Raw genomic sequence first — 21,084 nt, forward strand, 5'->3', positions numbered from 1 at the left:
TAAGATACCAATAATCGTGTTGTAAAGTTTTCATAAATACGAAAATTGGGAGCCACGCATGCATCGCGTTATAAGCGGATTCGCGTTGTAACGGATCGTGTAATAGAGAGAGAGAGTTTTTTAATCATCTGAACAAATCTAAAAACATCACACTCACAAACGCCAGGATAATTTGACCATGTTATGAGCTATACTCATAACCACACCTTGAGAAAGGCAGTATTGCACTGCCGAAACGTCGGTTTCTTAGGCACATTAAACATCATTGCTGATTAAGACCGTGTGCCTGCCTCCTTTCTACCTACTGGACTACTTCGGGACATCAGAATTTCCCTGGATCCAGCGCACTGGCAGCTAAGTACCCCCCTATTTACCAGTGTGACTGAGTGCGTGCACTACCTCAATTCTCTATACTCATGCTCAGTCACTGCAGCAGGTGAGGTGTTGGTCTCTCGTCGCACACCGAGACGCTAACTGCAGATCCGGAAAACGGAGCGAGTGGTACTACCTCCAAATGGGGTCCTCTGGCAACAAGCAGCTTGAGTTGTGCTCCACTTGGCTCTGCGCCTCTCCAGCTCATCTGGCGTGATGACGTGAATATGCGAATGACAACGTCCCTACACGTTTCGGCTTGGCTTATGACTTCTTCAGGGAATTTTCCCTGATGAAGTCCTAAGCCATGATGAAATGCGTAGGGATGTTTTCATACCCATATGAGTGCAATGTTTTTAGATTTGTTCAGATGATTAAAATGTCTCATAGATTTTACACACGGAGCATGCACTTTTTTCTCTTGTTTTGATAGGTTTCATGATAGGAAGTGGTTATTCCTTTAAACAAGCTCCCTGGACCTCCTTGGGACATTTATTGCGGTTTTATCATTGCACTTCAGGCAGTCCTCGTTTTACAACGCTTCATTTTACAACGAATGGCTTATCCAACGCTATGCAATGCATACCTATGTACAACGCCAAAACGGCTTTCCCAACACTCTTATGACGCTTTGCAAAGTTGTTTATGTGTATATAATATATATTATACTATATAATGTATTATATTTTTATATATATACAGTATATACATTATATAATTTATGTGTGTGCTGCATATCTTATTGTCTGCGTAAAATATTTTGTGTATTTTAGCATTAAAAATGCCTTCAGGAACGGAACCTTTCATTTAAACAGTGTTCCTATGGGAAAACGTGTTTCGCTTTACAACGTTTTGCTATCCAACACCATTTTGAGTAACGCATTGTGACGGATAACCGAGGACTGCCTGTATTGTGTTGTACTGTGGTATATCCTCTGAACTTTTTAATCAATATATCAATATTATCTCATTAGTACACAGCCTTTACCTTACCATTATGTATGTATGTATGTATGTCTTTATTTATATAGAAACCATTAATGTGCATAGCGCTTTACAGCATTAATACACGTGACACTCATATAAATGATATAAATAACACAAAGGGTAGAAGTGCTTCAGACATAAAAGTAACATTTAGGAAGAGGGGTCCTTACTCTGAAGATCTTATAATCTAATTATACTAATAGGTCCATCCTACATATGGTATATCATATGTAATTCCATCTGTTATATCAATCTTGGTATTGTTAGTAGCACTATTGATGTTTTATACACCTAAATACTTTGCACTTATTATGTTTTTGAAGCAATAGTATTATATCACTTAAAATCCCAGCAAGCTCAAGAAACCCCAAAACATACCACATACTATGTATATGTGTTAAAAGGAGTGCTACTGGGCGTGGCCAAATGTATACAACAAAAGACAGAAAAGCCCAATGCTACGGCCAGTATGACAAAAATACACAGTGAAATACCTATATATTCTCTTGAAAAGGGGTAATTTAGTGGTATGTGGTATGTTTTGGGTTTCTTGAGCTTGCTGGGATTCTGTGTGTTTATTAACTTTTTTTCCAGCTGGTCTCAGCTGTTTGGAGGTTAGTGGCCCCTGCACCCCAGGGATTAAGCTCGACCCTCCTCACTTTCCAAATTAGCAGGTCTTTTTCATGTTACTGATCCAATGTGATCACTCTCCCTCCAATTATAGAGGTAAATGAGAATTGTAATCAGGTAGTGTTAGGACCTGCTAATGTTCATGCCTTGATGTGGCTTGCAGGCTTATAATGCTTTGGCCAAATGGTTTAATTAAATGACCCTTTTTCAAGAGAATATATAGGTATTTCACTGTGTATTTTTGTCATAGTGCCGTAGCATTGGGCTTTTCTGTCTTTTGTTGTATACATTTGACCACGCTCAGTAGCACTCCTTTTCACACACACACACACACACACACACACACACACACACACACACACACACACACACACACACACACACACACACACACACACACTATGTGGTATGTTTTAGGGTTTCTTGAGCTTGCTGGGATTTTGTGTGTTTATTATCTAAATTAGATTGTAAGCTCTCTGGAAAAGTTCTATGTACATCGCTGAGATATACACACTTTAGTGTGTATACAATATATATAGATATAATATATATATTCATTCTCCCCCTCTCTCTGGCAGGTTAATGCATCTGATGTGGTTTATTCCAACATTGTGCACATTCAGAACAACTCCGGGGGAGCAGGGTCCAGAGGGGAGCTAAAGGTCACCTTCTCCTGTGTATACTCCCTGTACTGGGACACACAGCTTCTCCTTGCACTGCATCAGGATAATGGGTATATACACCTATTCACATATTCATATAAATATGTACACACACACACATACTTATATGTATACATAATTACACATGTACACACACTTGTATGTATATATAATTACACATGTACACACACACACTCACTTATATGTATATACAGTATTATTATGTCACGGTTGTGCTCGCCACAAACCTGGGTCGGGCCGCGTGGCTGAGGTGGGGTTGTGTAAGCACCGACCTTAGACCGCGCAGGCTGATCCGGATTGCGCAGTTCGTAGTCGTACGTAGCAGGGTCGGGACTGGAGAAGGCAGAATCGTCAGTAGACATCCAGGGTCAGGATTGGAGACATCAGGATAAACATTATCGGAGCGGAGTTTCGGTAACAGGAAGTCAACTAGGTCCCGCTTCAGTGTAATAGCTGCAGGGTGGGAGCGGGTTCTGCGCGTGCGGCGACCATAGCCCATGCTATTGGTCTCAGGAAGGGATAGGCAGACCGGAGTGGGCACACCGCCTGGCAGCACTGGTAAACCAGTGCTTCAGCGCAAGAGTCCAGAACGAGCCTGTGCAAGGAGAGAGAGAGCTACAGACCTCAGGACTCGTAGACCGGCCTCTGCTAAGGGAAGGGCAGCAGGCCTCAGGAAACAGGAAGCTGAAGTAAGCATGGGAGGTCCTCCGCTTCAGCACAGGAACCAGGACACGGCCTCTGCAATGGAGAGAGAGAGCAGCAGGCTCCAGGAACCAGTAGACAGGCCTCTGCTATGGAAGGACAGCAGGCCTCAGGAAACAGGGAGTTGAAGTACACACTGGAGAGTCCTCCGCTTCAGCACAGGAACCAGGACACGGCCTCTGCAATGGAGAGTGAGCAGCAGGCCCCAGGAACCAGTAGATATGCCTCTGCTATGGAAGAACAGCAGGCCTCAGGAAACAGGAAGCTGAAGTCAACACTGGAGAGTCCTCCGCTTCAGCACAGGAGTCAGGAACAGGCCTCTGCGTGAAACTAGCAGCAGGCCTCAGGAAAGCAGGCAACACAGGCCTTTACATAGAGAGTAGTAGCTGGCTTCAGGATACTCAGGAAACACAGGCCCCTGCATGAAGACTAGCAGCAGGCCTCAGGAACTAGAGAAGAGAACTACAGAGGTTAGTACACAATGGAGACAAGCCTAGGGCTTCTGGCAGAACACGTGTGACATCCAGGAAGGATCATGCTCGGCAGAGAAGGATTGTGGGGAAGGCTGTATTTAAAGGTCAGTGAACCAATAGCAGAAGGGGCGTTTGACAGCATTGCTTTAATGAGTGAACCCAGGGTGGGGCTGCAGTGAATATTAGGGGAAGTGTTCCAGGACTGCACAGGTCTGTAAGGCAAGGTAAGCAGAAAACTAAGGTGCGGATCCGTTACAAATTACACAAGTACATATATATATATGTGTGTGTGTATGTATAATTACACATGCACACACTCACGTGTGCGTATGTATATATATATACTGTATATATATATATATATATATATATATATATATATATATATATATATATATATATATATATATATATATGCCATTAAGACCAGCCTCACACTGATGAGACCCATCAAGGTTGAAACATGTATGTGAGTGGGTCTAATGGCTTTGCATCTCATCCCAGCCTCTGTTTAAAAGCTGTGTTTAAAACGGCATGCATTGGCTTGAGGATTGGCTTGTGTAATACGAGCTTGAGACAAAAGGTGGCACTGAGTGCTCATTTGCATGTCATTTCCCAGAATCCCTTGCTGCAGTGGAAGCGCTGTATGCTGGGTGACAATGGGGAAGGACAGGGTTGCAGACCTGTCTAAGACATGCAAATGAACATACAGTAATATTTACAGTTGCTATATATATATATATATATACTGTATATACTGTATATATATATATAAATATATATATATAACTGTATTTATTTATATATATATATATATATATATATATATTTATACACACACATACTCACGTGTGCGTATGTATTTATATATATACTGTATGTATGTGTGTATATATATATATATATATATATATATATATATATATATATATCCTTTCTAATTATTCTACTTTTTGGTTTAATACATATCATCTTTAAGAAAAATAACGTTGTGTGTGTGTGTTTGATCATCATCTTCCTCCCTTGTCGATCCACTGGTGGAAGAATGCTCTTCTTTTTACATTACTGTTACACAGTAAAAGCAGGAGCAATAATTGCACAAGTGTAAATATATATATATATAATGTACATGTTTGAACTGCTCCAGTGTCTCTGAGCTACGTGCGGAGTCAAATTTCTCCGCACAGCCCCCTACCATCCCCAAACGAACGGATTATATGAGCGGTTCAATAGGACCTTGAAGCAAATGCTGCGGCATTTGTGGAAGCCAAAGGCGGAGACTGAGAAGCTCGCTTGCAGCACCTGCTATTCGCGTATTGAGAGGTGGTGCAGGAGTCCACCGGCTTTTCCCCCTTCGAGCTTCTGTATGGGCACCGTGTTCGTGGACCGCTCGATCTGTTCCATGAGGGCTGAGAGAGGGAGACCAACGATACTGATGCCTCAGTGCTACAGTATGTGGTGGGACACAGGGACCAGTTAGAGGAACGCATGGGGTTGTCACAGGCTAACATCGAGGCAGCTCAGACTAGGCAAAAGCGCTGGTAAGATAGCAGAGAATTCATCTCTGGGCAGTAAATGCTTGTTCTGAAGCCCACTCGACAGAAAAAATTACTTTCCGCCTGGGCTGGTCCGTACACAGTCCACCGGTGGATGAATGAGTGTAATTATGTGGTAAACCTGGATCCAGAGACAGGCAGGCACAGGACTTACCACATAAATATGCTGAAGGAGTATCATGCGAGTGGGCCAGTGGCGTTGGCTATTTGTAGCCCGCCGCTGGGAGATCTGGTGAGCCAGGCTCTGCCTGATCTCCTGGGAAAAGTCCTCCAAGGAGGTTCAGTGGAGCAGGTGGGGATTGGAGCAGGCTCGAGATACCAGGTTCTGTTTATGGATACGCCGGGCAGGACCGATCACCTGTTCAACACCGGGGATCATCAGCCCCTCCACAAGAACACGTATAGGGTCTCTGTGGAGGTGAAGCGGAGCATTGAGGGGGAGGTCAAGGAGATGCTGGCCCTAGGGGTAATTTCCCGGTCTCAGAGGCCTTGGGTTTCGCCGGTAGTCTTGGTGCCTAAGAAGGATGGGACTACTCGGTTCTGTGTGGAGTACCGGCAGCTCAATGCTCAGACCTTGGCAGATTCCTATCCCATGCCCCGCATGGATGAGCTCTTAAAAGAGCTCGTGGGCCAGGTATCTGACCACCATGGATCTGTCCAGAAGGTACTGGCAGATACCGTTGAACCCAGGAGGCATGGGACAAGTCAGATTTCATCAGCCCGAGTGGCTTGTATGAGTTTGCGGTCATGCCATTCTTGATGAAGAACCAGTTGTTGGAGGGGATGCAGGTCTATACTACAGCTCACTTGGATGACATAGCTATCTTTAGTGATGACTAACCATCTGGTTCATGTAGCGGTGGTCCTAGATAGGATCAGGGAGGCCGACCTGACACCAAAGCCATCCAAGTGCCAAGTCGGCATGGCGGAGGTATTGTACCTCGGCCACCGGGTAGGCGGAGCGCATCTCAAGCCTGAGGCCACAAAAGACTGGCGGGTTTCCCGCACTAAAATGTAGGTCCTCGCTTTTCTAGGTACCACCAGCTACTATAGAAAGTATGTGCCCCAGTATAGCGCCCGGGCCAAGCCCCTGACTGATTTGACTAAGAAGCGGCTCCCGGTGATGGTAGCCTTGTCTCCCGAGTGTGGGACGCGTTCCAGGCTCTGAAAGATGCTCTGGCCGGCGATCCAATCCTGGCAGCTCCCGATTACAGCAAGCGGTTCTTGGTACAGACCGTTGCCTCGACTTATGGCATCGGTGCTGTGCTAAGCCAGATGGGCGAGGATGGCAGCGAGCATCCGATCGTTTTACCTAAGCCGCAAGCTGTTGCTTTGGGAGATCGCCTATGCCACGATTGAGAAGGAGTGCCTGGCCATAGTTTGGGCTCTACTGAAATTACAGCCCTATGTTTACGGGAGGCCCTTCACAGTGATCACGGATCACAACCCTCTTAGCTGGTTACAGCGGGTGTTGGGGGGAAAATGGGAAATTGTTGTGCTGGAGCCTTGCCCTTCAGAAGTTTGACTTTACCACCCAGCACAAGAAGGGCTGTGAGCACGGCAACGCCAACGGACTTTCCCGGCAGGATGATCCCAGCCCCGACAAAAGGAGGGTCTTTAGTCTTGGGGAGATACCTGATGGGGTAGCTACCCCAGAGCCTTCATCTTGAAGAGGGAGATGTGACGGTAGGGGCAGCCAGCCTCACATAATAAAGGTGAAGTCCGTCTGACTGCCTTGAAACCGTGTAATGGGCGCCTCTGTGAGGCTAATTTTGGCCTGTGTGTAATGTTTTGTGTGTAACCTCTTCCAGATGAGAGCTATATCACTGTGTGATATCTGGAACGGGGAAAACTGTCTTGGGGAACGGGGACTGTATAATATAAAAGCACTTTTATTCCCTATGTTAGCGTGTTCCCTGCACAGTTAGCAAGCCAGAAATGTAGTTTGTGTTAGCATTGCTCAGCGTGCAGACACAGTAATTCATTTAGCTGGGCTGGATACAGAGAAATGCCAGCTCGTGGCAGAGGCTGGGAGCGGCTTGAGGACCGGGAAAATGGTGAGTGGGGCAGGGTGGAGACTCAGGTCTGAGAACTGGCTCTCGGTGGTGCAGAGCCATTGTTCTCCTGAGACACGGAGGCGCCTACCACGCAGGGGGAATGGGGCTGGCCAAGGGAACCGTTGCTGGGACTCAGTAGGCACGATTCCCATTGGCCAGTTCGAATTTCCCACTCATCCCCCGATGGGCGGTCTAGCGTGCCTAGGCCGGCCACCTCCTCTGATTGGTGCAGCCGGATAAGCTGAGTCACGATCCGTGTTCTGATTGGCCTGTGACCCCTGCTCCATGAAAAGTATAGGGCACTGAGGGCCGTGTAAGGAGCGCGGCCGATCAGAGAACCAGAAGAGTTTGGGAGTTGATCGGAGACACACCTGGCGGGTTTTTCGAAAGTGCTGTTGGCTGAATAGCACTGAGAAGCCGGAGAAGAAGACGTTCAGAGCAAGCCTACCGAAGCAGGCCCCTGCACCTAGTTGAGGCTAGATTCTCTTCCCGCAGGCCCCAGTTGGTGAGTGCACATTGTGATTGTGTATTTTGTGTGTTTGCTGGCTTGCCAGAATAAACTTTAATTTATTCAACTATTGTGTCCTGTCTGGTGATAGTGATCCCGGTGGTAAAGGTGTTAAAAGTTCTGGTCTCCCGTGACAGGCTTCACTTACCGTAGGACCCGGAGGTAGAAGTACATTGGTGTTAGCCTTGTAGATAGAATGACCATTTACATATGTTAAGACATATTATTGCAAATCATTTAATCTTTAGGGCCCTAGGCCCCTCCACCAATGGCCTCAAATAGGCTCCACTCCACACTCCCTGCTGGCTCTTGCAGTATTCTCTATTTTCAACAGACTCTAAGCCTAAAGTGGGCCCAGATTTCAGGCCTCAGCCATATGTTCCTCCAGGCCAAAGTCTCTTTCCGTCCCAAGTCGCTTCATTCCTAGATCTACCATAAGTCACACACACAATATATATATATATTATCCATACAGGGCCGGCTAGTAAAATTGCGGGGCTCGGTGCAGGGCAGGTGTGTGGGACATCTTGCCTTCTCCTGCGCGCTCTCTTCCTGTCGGTATGCCTTCTCATGGTGCCACATTGCCATGACAATGGGACATCACCCACAATGCAAGTTGATAGATGAACACTGCACACAGGAATCAGTCACTGCAAAAAGATGTGTACTGTACTATACAAAATCCATTACAGGAAAACCATCATTTCGGTTCATAAACAAACCTTTAAATTCTCTCTCCATATATACAGTGTGTGTGTGTGTGTGTGTGTGTGTGTGTGTGTGTGTGTGTGTGTGTGTTGTGTGTGTGTGTGTGTGTGTGTATATATATATAAATTACAATATAAACGTATACATTCTAAAATATGTGTATAGATTTTCTTCCCTCCCTTTCTTCTTTCCCTCATTCCCCCATTTCCTCTCCCCCCCCCTTCACCACTGTCTCTCTATTTCCTCTGCCCCTCATCCCATGTTTTTATCTCTCTCCTTTCCACCTCCCCCGCTATAACTCCTCCTCTCTTTCTGTATCTCTCCTCTTCCCTTTCCTTCTCTCCTACATCTCACCCTGTTTCTTTCACCCCCTTTCCTGCTATCCCTCTCTCCTCACCCCAGTCTCTATCTCTCTCTCGCCCTCCTCATTCCTCTCTCTCGTTTGCAGGACGCTCACACTGAGTGCAGTGTATGGAAACGATGGAGACTTAAGTGCCGCCATCTATAGTAATGCCGACTACACTGAGCCCCTGTCACTGGGTGACACTTTCAGTGCCTCTGCGTATAACACCGTGTATATCACCGTGATCACAAACTTCACAGACACGGAGCGTTTCAGGCTGAGAGTTGAAGAAGTCTTCGCTGCTCCAGACAATGACCCCACATCTACATCACGTGTGCAGCTCATCTCTGGGGGGTAAGAGCTGGGACCCCGTTACATGTTAACCCTTTCAGTTCCTTATATACGGGTTTCCGTGTCAGGGCTTTTATATACCGTATTTATCTTTATATGTTGTCATTATGTGAGTGTATATATGTGCCATTTTGTCTCTTCCGTCTCTCTCTCTCTCTCTCTCTCTCTCTCTCTCTCTCTCCGTCTATATCTATCCATATACCTGTCTCTCTCCCCTGTCTATCTCTTTCCTTATCTCTCTCTCTCCATCTATCTCTAGCCTTATACCTCTCTCTCCCTCCATATATCTCTATATCTATCCTTATACCTGTGTCTCTTTCTCTCTCTGCTCATCTTTCTCTCTCTGCTCTCTCTCTCTCTGCTCCTCTCTCTCTGCTCCTCTCTCTCTGCTCCTCTCTCTCTGCTCCTCTCTCTCTCTCTCTCTCTCTCTCTCTCTCTCTCTCTCTCTCTCTCTCTCTCTCTCTCTCTCTCTCTCTCTCTCTCTCTCTCTCTCTCTCTCTCTCTCTCTCTCTCTCTCTCTCTCTCTCTATCTCTCTCTCTCTCTCTCTCTCTATATATATATATATATATATATATATATATATATATCTCCCTCCTCATCTATCTCTGTCCTTATACCTGTCTCTATCTTTATTCCTGTCTCTCTCTCTCTCTCTCTCTCTCTCTCTATATATATATCTCTCTCTCTCTCTCTCTCTCTCTATATATATATATATATATATATATATATATATATATCTCCCTCCTCATCTATCTCTGTCCTTATACCTGTCTCTATCTTTATTCCTGTCTCTCTCTCTCTCTCTCTCTCTCTCTCTCTCTCTCTCTCTCTCTCTCTCTCTCTCTCTCTCTCTCTCTCTCTCTCTCTCTCTCTCTCTCTCTCTCTCTCTCCCATGGTCTCTCTCGGTTTTCTATATCCGTATGTCTCTTGTATTTCCGGTAACCCTCTGTGTGTCTCAGGGTGGGCTCTGACCGCCAGCTCCTGACTCGGGGGATACAGAACGGGAGGTCAGCGGAGGTGAAGTTCAGTGTCCAGATGCAGCAGTTTGCAGAGCAGTCTCGTACCTACCTCTTCTTCACGGCTCGCCTCTGCGACTCCTACACTGAGCGCTGCAGCAGTAAGGTTTGTACCGCCGTGCGTGGGCGGGAGGGATATATATATACAGTACCGCTATGTGGGGGGAGGGGATATATATATTATATACAGTACCGCTATGTGGGGGGAGGGGATATATATATATACAGTACCGCCGTGCGTGTGCGGAAGGGATATATATATATATATATATATACATGTAGAGGTATCAGTACCGTGTTAGCCGAGCTTCAATAATCAAAAAATAAATAGATGATACCGTTCTGTGGCTAACGAAATGCTTTTATTTGTGCGAGCTTTCGAGATACACTGATCTCTTCTTCCGGCGATGTTACAATGAATGAAGCAAGGATTACTTAAAAACAGTGTCTCTTGGAATGTTATCTGTATATGCCATATATATATATATATATATATACAGTACCGCTATGTGGGGGGATGGGACATATATATTATATACAAATCAAGCCAAATACTCCTTCCCTGTAGCCGCGGGGGGGAAGTTCTGGGGAAAGTGATTGGCTGCCCGGGGAACGCTAACGGACGGTTTCCTGCGGCGTTACCCAGAGAGTTAATCTGGCTCCATCTGTGTATACACGCACATTGCTCTGCGGGGGCTACTGTGAGACGTTCTGCGGGGGCTACTGTGAGACGCTCTGCGGGGGCTACTGTGAGACGCTCTGCGGGGGCTACTGTGAGACGCTCTGCGGGGTGTAACCTCCTCTCCATCTCTTTATTGCAGTTTCTGGTTTGAGAAAATCAGGTCTCGTTAGGAAGGAAACACCCCCTCCCTGCAGCACCCTCTGATCCCACACGCCCCCTCCCTGCAGCACCCTCTGATCCCACACGCCCCCTCCCTGCAGCACCCTCTGATCCCACACGCCCCCTCCCTGCAGCACCCTCTGATCCCACACGCCCCCTCCCTGCAGCACCCTCTGATCCCACACGCCCCCTCCCTGCAGCACCCTCTGATCCCACACACCCCCTCCCTGCAGCACCCTCTGATCCCACACACCCCCTCCCTGCAGCACCCTCTGATCCCACACGCCCCCTCCCTGCAGCACCCTCTGATCCCACACGCCCCCTCCCTGCAGCACCCTCTGATCCCACACGCCCCCTCCCTGCAGCACCCTCTGATCCCACACACCCCCTCCCTGCAGCACCCTCTGATCCCGCACGCCCCCTCCCTGCAGCACCCTCTGATCCCACACACCCCCTCCCTGCAGCACCCACTGATCCCACACGCCCCCTCCCTGCAGCACCCTCTGATCCCGCACGCCCCCTCCCTGCAGCACCCTCTGATCCTGCACGCTCTCTCCCTGCACACTGCAGCACCCTCTGATCCGCACGCCCCCTCCCTGCACACTGCAGCACCCTCTGATCCTGCACGCTCTCTCCCTGCACACTGCAGCACTCTCTGATCCGCACGCTCTCTCCCTGCACACTGCGGAACCCTCTAATCCCACACACCCCCTCCCTGCACACTGCAGCACCCTCTGATCCCGCACACCCCCTCCCTGCACACTGCAGCACCCTCTGATCCCGCACGCCCCCTCCCTGCACACTGCAGCACTCTCTGATCCGCACGCCCCCTCCCTGCACACTGCAGCACTCTCTGATCCGCACGCCCCCTCCCTGCACACTGCAGCACTCTCTGATCCGCACGCCCCCTCCCTGCACACTGCACCACTCTCTGATCCGCACGCCCCCTCCCTGCACACTGCAGCACCCTCTGATCCCACACACCCCCTCCCTGCACACTGCAGCACCCTCTGATCCGCACGCCCCCTCCCTGCACACTGCACCACTCTCTGATCCGCACGCCCCCTCCCTGCACACTGCAGCACCCTCTGATCCCGCACACCCCCTCCCTGCACACTGCAGCACCCTCTGATCCCGCACACCCCCTCCCTGCACACTGCAGCACCCTCTGATCACGCACACCCCCTCCCTGCACACTGCAGCACCCTCTGATCCCGCACGCCCCCTCGCTGCATACTGCAGCACCCTCTGATCCCGCACACCCCCTCCCTGCACACTGCAGCACCCTCTGATATGCACGCCCCCTCCCTGCACACTGCAGCACCCTCTGATCCGCACACCCCCTCCCTGCACACTGCAGCACCCTCTGATCTGCACGCCCCCTCCCTGCTCCGCCACAGGTAAGTCCAGCAGCAGGTAAGGAGCAGAATATTTTGTCGGGTTTAGCATCAGCTGCGCTGTCTGTTGGTGACTATTGCGATACTTTCTGGAATGACAAACAGATGTATACTGTGTGTGTATCATTAATAAGTCATTGAAACTGTGATATACTGTAACCTATCTTAATATATTATATGTATATGATATGTGTGAGTAAGCTATATATGTGGTATTATTCTCATCTAATATGTGACTGCACTATGTGTATGTATGTGTGTGTATATATATAATTTTACTTGTGTGTATATATCGGCCATTACATTATAAAATAGTCTGTAGATAAACCAGCTCCTAAAAAATAAAAAAATAATAAATATCTGGATTCAAAAAAGGAGGTTATCACAGTCAGGCTATGGGGTCCCCAACAAGAACCCCCAAAAATAACGAGTCAAACTGAAAGAAAGTCCACAGCACTCAAAGGTAAGTATCACCAAGTACAACAACAAGACACGTCTGGACATACCGCAAGCATATACATCGGCAGCGTTTCAGGACCCTCAGTCCAAGACTGAGCCACTGATTCAGCCACCTGTGCTGAAGCAGGGATATCCCTCATACCTTGCCTGTTGGTGGCCCACGAGGACTGGAGCTGCCCACCCCTGATTTACATTATACGTACAGGCTACTGGAGGCCATCCGATAAACATTATCCGTGACTGGTCAGGAAGAGGTTAAAAGCGCAGAATCGCGTCGCCACGGCAGCAACGTTTCGGGACTATCGCCAGCAATATTCAGATAATACTCAGTAAATACTCGGGTTATTTGTACCCAGGGCAGGTGTTGATATTCAATATGTCAAAAATCGGTACATCTAATACTACTGTGGCGTTCTTTCTAATACACAGGTATTATATCATTAATACTTAAAATATACCGTTTATACTCGGGTAAAGTATAGGAAATACTACAACGAGACTGATAAAAATGTAAAATTATTGTACTCATAACTCGGATAATAATACTTGATAAATGTGTAGACAACGTATGGCATACTCCGATAGTATGTATTTAATACTCGGGTAATACTGGAGTCATTCTGGCTTCCTGGCGGTATTTCTCCTAAGACGTGGAGAGATAAGTATGCACATGCCACGGATGAGTTTGTCTCCGGCTGGTTCCGCTCGGTAGACCCTGAGTGTGAGGAGCAGGTCCGAGGGAACACAGAGTAATGAATACTTTGATGCTGCAGAGTGGTAAGTTCAGTACGTTTCATTATCTTCCTGTCTGTATTTTGGGTTATTTCTGTTCTCTGTTGAGTGCGCTATCCCTCTATCCTTATCCCCTCTATCCTTCTCCCCTCTATCCTTCTCCCCTCTATCCTTCTCCCCTCTATCCTTCTCCCCTCTATCCTTCTCCCCTCTATCCTTCTCCCCTCTATCCTTATCCCCTCTATCCTTATCCCCTCTATCCTTCTCTCCTCTATCCTTATCCCCTCTATCCTTCTCCCCTCTATCCTTATCCCCTCTATCCTTATCCCTTCTATCCTTCTCCCCCTATTTCCCTCTCCCCCTATTTCCCTCTCAATCATTCTCTCCCTGTATCCCTCTCCCCCTCTATCCTTCTCCCCCTCTATCCTTCTCACCCTCTATCCGTCTCCCCTCTCTCCTGATCTTTCCCTTCTCTATATTTTCTCTCTCTCATGCTCTGTGTATTATCTCTTTTTTCATGCTCTTTGTATTCTCTCTCTCTCTTTTTACTCGATAACGATCAGATTCAGCATCGTCGCCTTCCCGGGATACAGCAATGTCTACATCAATCTTGTGTGACGCCCGCCTATGCAACAAGGCATCGGGGGGCAGGACACCAAAGTGAGTGTGTGAGGGGGAAGCAAGGGGTGGGACTTGGGGAGACCATGAAGGTGAGCAGGAAGGGGGTGAGTGCAGGGAATGGCTGTGAGCACAGAGGGGAGTGTGAGAGGGGTTGAGTGAGGAAGAACACAAGTGTGAGTGTGTGGAGGGGGAGCAATGGGAGTATCAGTGCCGGAGTGGGGAGGGGAAGCACTGGGGTGAGCGCAGAGGAAGGAGAAGTACAGTCAGAACCAGGGTTAGTGAGGGGGGGGAGGTAAGCATGGTCAACTCTCCTCCCCCCTTATGTAGTATCACACTGAGTCTCACAATCTCTTATCCTCCCCAATTATATAATGCCTCTTTCTGAGTCTCATAGTCTCCTCTCCTTCCCACTCATGTAGTTTCTCTCTCACACTCTCTCTCTAGGTCTCATGGTCTTCTCTTCTCCAACCCCCACCCCCCTTCTTCCCATGCTGCCATTGATGGAATCAAACCATTCTCACTGGGACCATTCGGGTTCATAGGTAAGAATAATGATTAGGAGGATCAGGGTCATGCTATGAGGCGTGTTTAGGGGGAGGGGATGGGGGGAGGGCATGTTTTGTGGGGAGAATGGGGCCCAGGTGGAGTTTGGAAGATCCTGGGGCATGGTCATCAGATTTGTGTTTCAGGGTTAGGGTGGGAGGCTCAGGGGTCTCTGCATTGATATTTAGAGGCTTTTTATACTCTACCCTATTTTAGAGATAACGAAGAAGCAATTTCCGTCTCCCACACAGATAAAGTGCAGCGTCCTGCCTGGGCGGGCAGGGGGGGGAGGGGAGAGGGTGTCCGGGTACTCAGTGTCAATAGACCCTTTAGAGCTGATTTCCTGTTCTGGGTAACATGGAACGCCCCACCCAGGGCCTCACACTGAGTACTGGGTGTGAAGAGGTCAAAATAGGGGTAGGTTCCCCCTGGCAGTGTCACTCACACTCTGCCTTTCTGTTTGCAGCCTTGTCCAGTGCTGTTTCGGGGGGAAGAAAGCTGGGCCTCTAGATCCCGTGAGATCAGATCGACTGCCCCATGTCCAGATTCTGTGACATCATCTGACCCTGCTGTCAGATCTTGGACCCTGTGAGATCCCCTAATCCTGCCAACAGATCCTGGATCCTATGAGAACCTGACCCGGCTCAGATTGTAAATCCTGTGACATGGGATCGGATACTCCTTTTCTTGGTCCTGTGGGATCGTTGGAAACTGCAGGCAAACTCTTAACTGCTCTCTTTGTGTCTGGACATCACATTTCGATGGATCTCCGTGGTCGCTCTCTAGGACTCTTATCATTATTTCCCAGAGGAGTGAAACAAGATAAATAATCACCATTCAATAAGAGACAGAAAATTTACTGAGGCCCATAGTGGAGTCCCTTCAGCTCTCTCGTTATTAAAGGCTTTGGTAAATTTCCCCTGTTCTGTTTTTATCATAATGACTGGCAGTAAATTTTTTATATGTTCGCAAGTGGGGTCGCATGCAGTCATTAGAGTTTTCATTCGGTCACAAAAACTCCCTATATCATCTTTTGGTCGTGGAAATTGATTTCTAGGTGTCATACGTGTACTAGGTGTGTGAATTTAAAGCTTGTATTTCCTTTTTCACAAATGTACACTCTTTTTCCTTATCTGTCTGCATGTTGGTCAGTGAATTTTCTCGTATGTCAAAAACTGTCATCTTGTGGCCAACAATAGTCATTTTCCCTGTCTATTGCATTTTCATTATGCGTTTCTAGTGCTGTCCCATATATTCTGCGCATAACTTTCTAAAGGTGACCCTTTGGCCGGATGAGAATTCTGGTTCCCCATTATCTAACTTTTACAGTAACCAGTGCAAGCTGACTACGTACAATTCCTGTTTTACAGTAACCAGCGTAAGCTGACTACTTAAAACCGTTGTTTACAATTACCAAATTAAATTGATTATGTACCATCCAGGTTCTGGAATACATGTTGGTATAAAAATGAATAAGAAATACAACCAAGGGCATGTCCCGCTCAGAACCAAAAGGTCACTCCTGACGGAGTATCCTTTACTGAAATACAGGACCGTACCTTAATTTATATTTCTCTCACCAATTTATACACCGGAAGTGAACATATATCTCCTTAAACCTTTATATGGTGACAGCAACTAGTATATATATCGATATATAGATATAAAAACTTACTTGATTACTGAAAAAGATACTCATTACCCCAGAGGAACATCCAGTCAAGACAGTCCTCTAACCACTCAAACAGTTAAAACTACAGGCTTTTTTTGTTAAAAAGGAACAAGCCCTTACCTGTCGTGTGAGCTCAGGTTTGAGTGACTGAGAAGTCCAGTCCTGCTGAGATGTTCTGGTTCCGGGAGTTCTGAATATCCGAGACAAAGCCCCCAAACTGTGAATGCGAGAAAAAATACAATGGTTACGGGTTCAATATTTTTCAGAGTTGAATCAAGTAAGAGTTTATTTAATTACGAGTATACAAGGAGAAGAAGCACAATGCAGAGCTTTCTCTGCCATACAGTGAGAAACACATAATCTTTATACCCTCCTGAGGTATTATACATGCCCCTAGGTGGGCTGGCTTACAGAAAATTATAATAATACGCCCCTCCAGGAGGTGTTGACCTTTTATTGATACAGATACCTGATCAATACCAGAAAATACAGGTTTTTACTATATAACTCTTACACCTTATTCCACCTCTGGGGTGAGGTTTCCTGTGACCGTAGTGACCATATAATTATCACATTCCTAAATTTAGGGCTGTTATTGGAAAATAAGGAGGAGCAGGAGAAGCAGGTTTTTATCTCTTCTGTTCCTAACTTCCAATTATTTTGCAGACACATTTCCCCACACAATTTGGAGGTTTACATAAGAAGCTATTCCTATCTCAAACTGGTTCTGCATTCCGTTTATCCCCCCTTGCACCTGGCATATATATAGATTAGTTGTGGAAGAGTGAAAGACCCTGAGGGAATCTGTGACTTACAGAATAGCAAGATCACTGAGGTCAAATCCCAATCAAGCTTCTTTCATATCACATAAAAAACATGATTGTCATATTCTCTAGCCTGCTGTACCCATGCTTGGCCACCGGGACTGCTGCCACTCTCAATGTCTTGTTCTAGCCTGCAGTACCTATACTTCTCCATCGGGATTGCTGCTGCTAAACTAAGGAACATTCCAGACTCTGATACCTGACACCTCTGCACCTGTGCTTCACCTCTCAGCCTGCCTATATAAGGCCTGGGACCCGCTGCGCCCGGCAGCGCGGGCGGCCGCACGAGCGTTCCCTACCAGCAGGGGAATCCTCCCGAGCTGGTCCCAGTCCCCCCTCACGGCACAGCTCACTACACGCTGTGATGCGTCGGCCGCTAGGGGATTCAAGAAAATTGTAATCCCAAGCGTCGACGCGTCACGTGGTGTGGCTGTGAGCCAATGAGGAGGGGAGGCTTCGGGAGGAGGGGAGGCTTCGGGGAGCGGGGAGGAGAGTGTGGAGGGAAAGCAGCGTGAGTGCCTGTCTGTGTGTGTGTATGTGTGTGTCTGAGTGCGTGAGTGCCTGCCTCTGTGTGTGTGTGTGTGCATAAGTGCCTGTCTGTGTGTCTGTGTGTACCTGAGTGTGTGTGTGTGTGTGTGCCTGAGTGTCAGCGTGTGAGTAGGGCAGCCCGCAGCAGCTCCCTCCTGTAGCCCAGGAGCCCGTGGAGGGGAGGGTAGCGGGTCCCTCCACTTAAACCACGCCCCCTCCGCTTAAACCATGCCCCCCTCTGCTTAGACCACGCCCCTCCCTCCCACTCCAGCCCCGGCTCCCACTCCAGCCCCGGCTCCCACTCCCTACAGACCGCATATCGCGGTCTGTGTCTGTCAGCTCCCCGCCTGTCTGCAGTGCGGGCGTGCTGACTGAGGGAGCGGGGCCTTAGCCTAAACCTCCCTTTCCTGTTCCTCCCTTGGCTGTTTATAATGGTTCCTTAGCTTCTGCAAGGTTCCTGTGTTTACTGCTGTGCTAGCTATTGCTATCATATGTTCATATATGTTAAAGACACCACAGATGTTCTCTAGCGGTTGGATTATATCCATGTTAATCAAGAAGGCGTTTTGGTAACCTATGTGGAGGCCTTATATCATTGTATAGGAATTCAAACAGTGACGTGGTTTCTTTCTACCCAGGGCCACCAATAGCAGAGACTTAAAATCTACTTTTATATATACTTACAGCTATTTTTTTTTATTAGTCTTTTTATCTACAACTACAAGGTGCAGCCATGGGCACTACGTATGCCCCCACCTATGCTAGCCTTTACTTAGAGTGGTGGAAGCATAGTGTGTTCTTCTCACCTGAGTGGAAGGATTTTTGGGCACACGTGGCTCGATATATAGATGATATTATTTTGCTCTTGGAAGAGCCTTTGGAGAAATGTTAATCCGTTGTGGGAAATCTAAATGTAAATAATCTAACACGTAGCTGCAATTGTGATTTATAATATGTTTATTTTCTGGATTTTAAGATTACTATTCAGGATGGTAATAATGTAACTGATATTTACTGAACAGATACAGCAGGTAATAGCATCATGCATGATCAAAGCCATCCTGTGCCTTTAGTCATCAGGGCTAGCCCCAGGGGCTAGTTTTTGAGATTCAAAACATATTTGTTCAATATTAACGCCTTCATGAACTAAATTAATAGAAGTCATACTGTATATGCATTGAAATATTTTTGCCCTAAAAATGTATTTTATATTTTAAAATTAAATGTGAGCTACGAAATAGGTTGTTAATACATATCAATGATATTAAAAACAATTCAGATAAGAGATCAGTGGTAAAACATTTCAATGAGGCACTGTTTACAGTGTATAGGGATTGAACAATTTAAATTAGGAATAAGGAAAGGGATGTAGACAAAATCTTGGTACAAATAGAATAAAAGTGTGTTTTTCAATGTTTTTGTAATAATTTATAAAATAGTTGTTGTTGTTATTATTTGTACAATACTTCCAGCTTTATGTTATTCAAGCATAACCCAAGGAGTTGACAGCAGAACATAGAAACCTAGAATAAGCCACGTGTTTCAGTGGTGAAAAGCGGGTTGGTCTAGTTTGTGTGGAATTGGGACGCTGATTTTTTGTTTGCCTCCTTCCTATTGCACATCGAGCATGTGTAATAGAAAGGAGGCATTTTGTTTTGAGGAAATAACTACTGTGTGTTATCAAAAGTTAAAAGCTGTAAATTATGACTTTCTTTAAAAATAAAATCAGAATACTATTGGAGAGGCTTGATAATCGTCACGGAAGAGCTCCATTGACACTAGACAAGTCCAGCAGACATTGGCAAACAGAGTGAATGCAGCCAAAGGGCTGAGACCTACCACCCAAAGAATAAATTCCAAGCAACTAAAAAGTCATGCAAGTACACTCATGGGATACTAAGCAAGTGTGTCTGATATGGGATGACAGCGTGTTGCAAACACTCAAGAACTACAGTATCTTCTACTTGATTGAAAGTGAACTTGTTTATGCTTCTAGAGACCCAATACTTATCCCGATTTGTTGACCAAGGAAATGGAGTATAAGAGCGAATGTTTTATGTTGTTACTGAATGAAGAACCCACGGAAATGTGAATCCAGCTAACAATAAAATTAGCAATTAAAGCACACAGTATGTTTTGGAACAATTTCTTCAAAGTGCAGATCTCCTCTAGGACAGAGATACAAGGTACATATCTCCTCTAGGACAGAGATACATAGTACATATCTCCTCTAGGACAGATACAAGGTACATATCTCCTCTAGGACACAGGTACAAAGTGCAGGTCTCCTCTAGGACAGAGACACAAAGTACAGGTCTCCTCTGGGACAGAGACACAAAGTACAGGTCTCCTCTGGGACAGAGATACAAAGTACAGGTCTCCTCTGGGACAGAGATACAAAGTACAGGTCTCCTCTGGGACAGAGATACAAAGTACAGGTACTGTCCCAGAGGAGACCTGCACTTTGTATCTCTGCCCAGTGGGACCTACACTTTGAAGAATTTGTTTGTCTACCGTATGTTGTGTTGGCTGCACAAGCCGGATTCTCCTTGCCATAGACTGTTTCCCTGCACTTTGGAACTGAATTTGTAATTTGTGTTATTGGTAACAGAATTTTTGTATTGTATAATCTGATGTATGAAATATTTATATATATTTTTCTACCATTTGGAATAAAGAAATGCAAACATATGTGTTATTACATTTGTTATTACTTAATGAGAAAGATTACTACGACACTTTAGACTTAATTTTTTACTGATGGACATAATGCCTGCCTAGGCGACAGGGCAGCATTACCACCAGGGCTAGGCTCTCCCTACCCTTACCCCCTTCTCCCCTTCTCCCCTCCCTCCCACCCCCCTCCCACCCGGCTAAGCCATGACGTGCTGGTGAAATTGGGGGTGGTCCCTGTAGAGGGTATACAGTAATCGATGTACCGGACGAGAAATCACCTCGCGCCCACCCAGGTTATTCGCGCTCACGCTTCCCTTTTTGTATGATGTTACTGTTGTTTTGATGCTTGTAGTATTTGTTATATAAAAATAAGAGAAACTGATATATTTGAATTATTCAGAATA

At 46.5% G+C, this 21,084-nt stretch overlaps 1 protein-coding gene across 1 annotated transcript in view; it reads left to right on the forward strand.

Moving 5' to 3' along the window:
• LOC142498033 (uncharacterized) overlaps nt 1-20,682 on the forward strand; it is a 448,291-nt gene extending 427,609 nt beyond the window's left edge. The window contains exons 12-17 of the mRNA XM_075606542.1: nt 2,568-2,722; nt 9,125-9,373; nt 10,331-10,493; nt 11,209-14,476; nt 14,882-14,979; nt 15,447-20,682. Coding sequence (XP_075462657.1) covers nt 2,568-2,722; nt 9,125-9,373; nt 10,331-10,493; nt 11,209-11,220 — 579 coding nt within the window. The 3' untranslated portion in view covers nt 11,221-14,476; nt 14,882-14,979; nt 15,447-20,682. The remainder of the gene's footprint in view (nt 1-2,567; nt 2,723-9,124; nt 9,374-10,330; nt 10,494-11,208; nt 14,477-14,881; nt 14,980-15,446) is intronic.
• The last annotated feature ends 402 nt before the right edge of the window (nt 20,683-21,084 follow it).

This window comes from Ascaphus truei, chromosome 6, assembly GCF_040206685.1.
Source record: "Ascaphus truei isolate aAscTru1 chromosome 6, aAscTru1.hap1, whole genome shotgun sequence".
Taxonomy (NCBI): domain Eukaryota; kingdom Metazoa; phylum Chordata; class Amphibia; order Anura; family Ascaphidae; genus Ascaphus; species Ascaphus truei.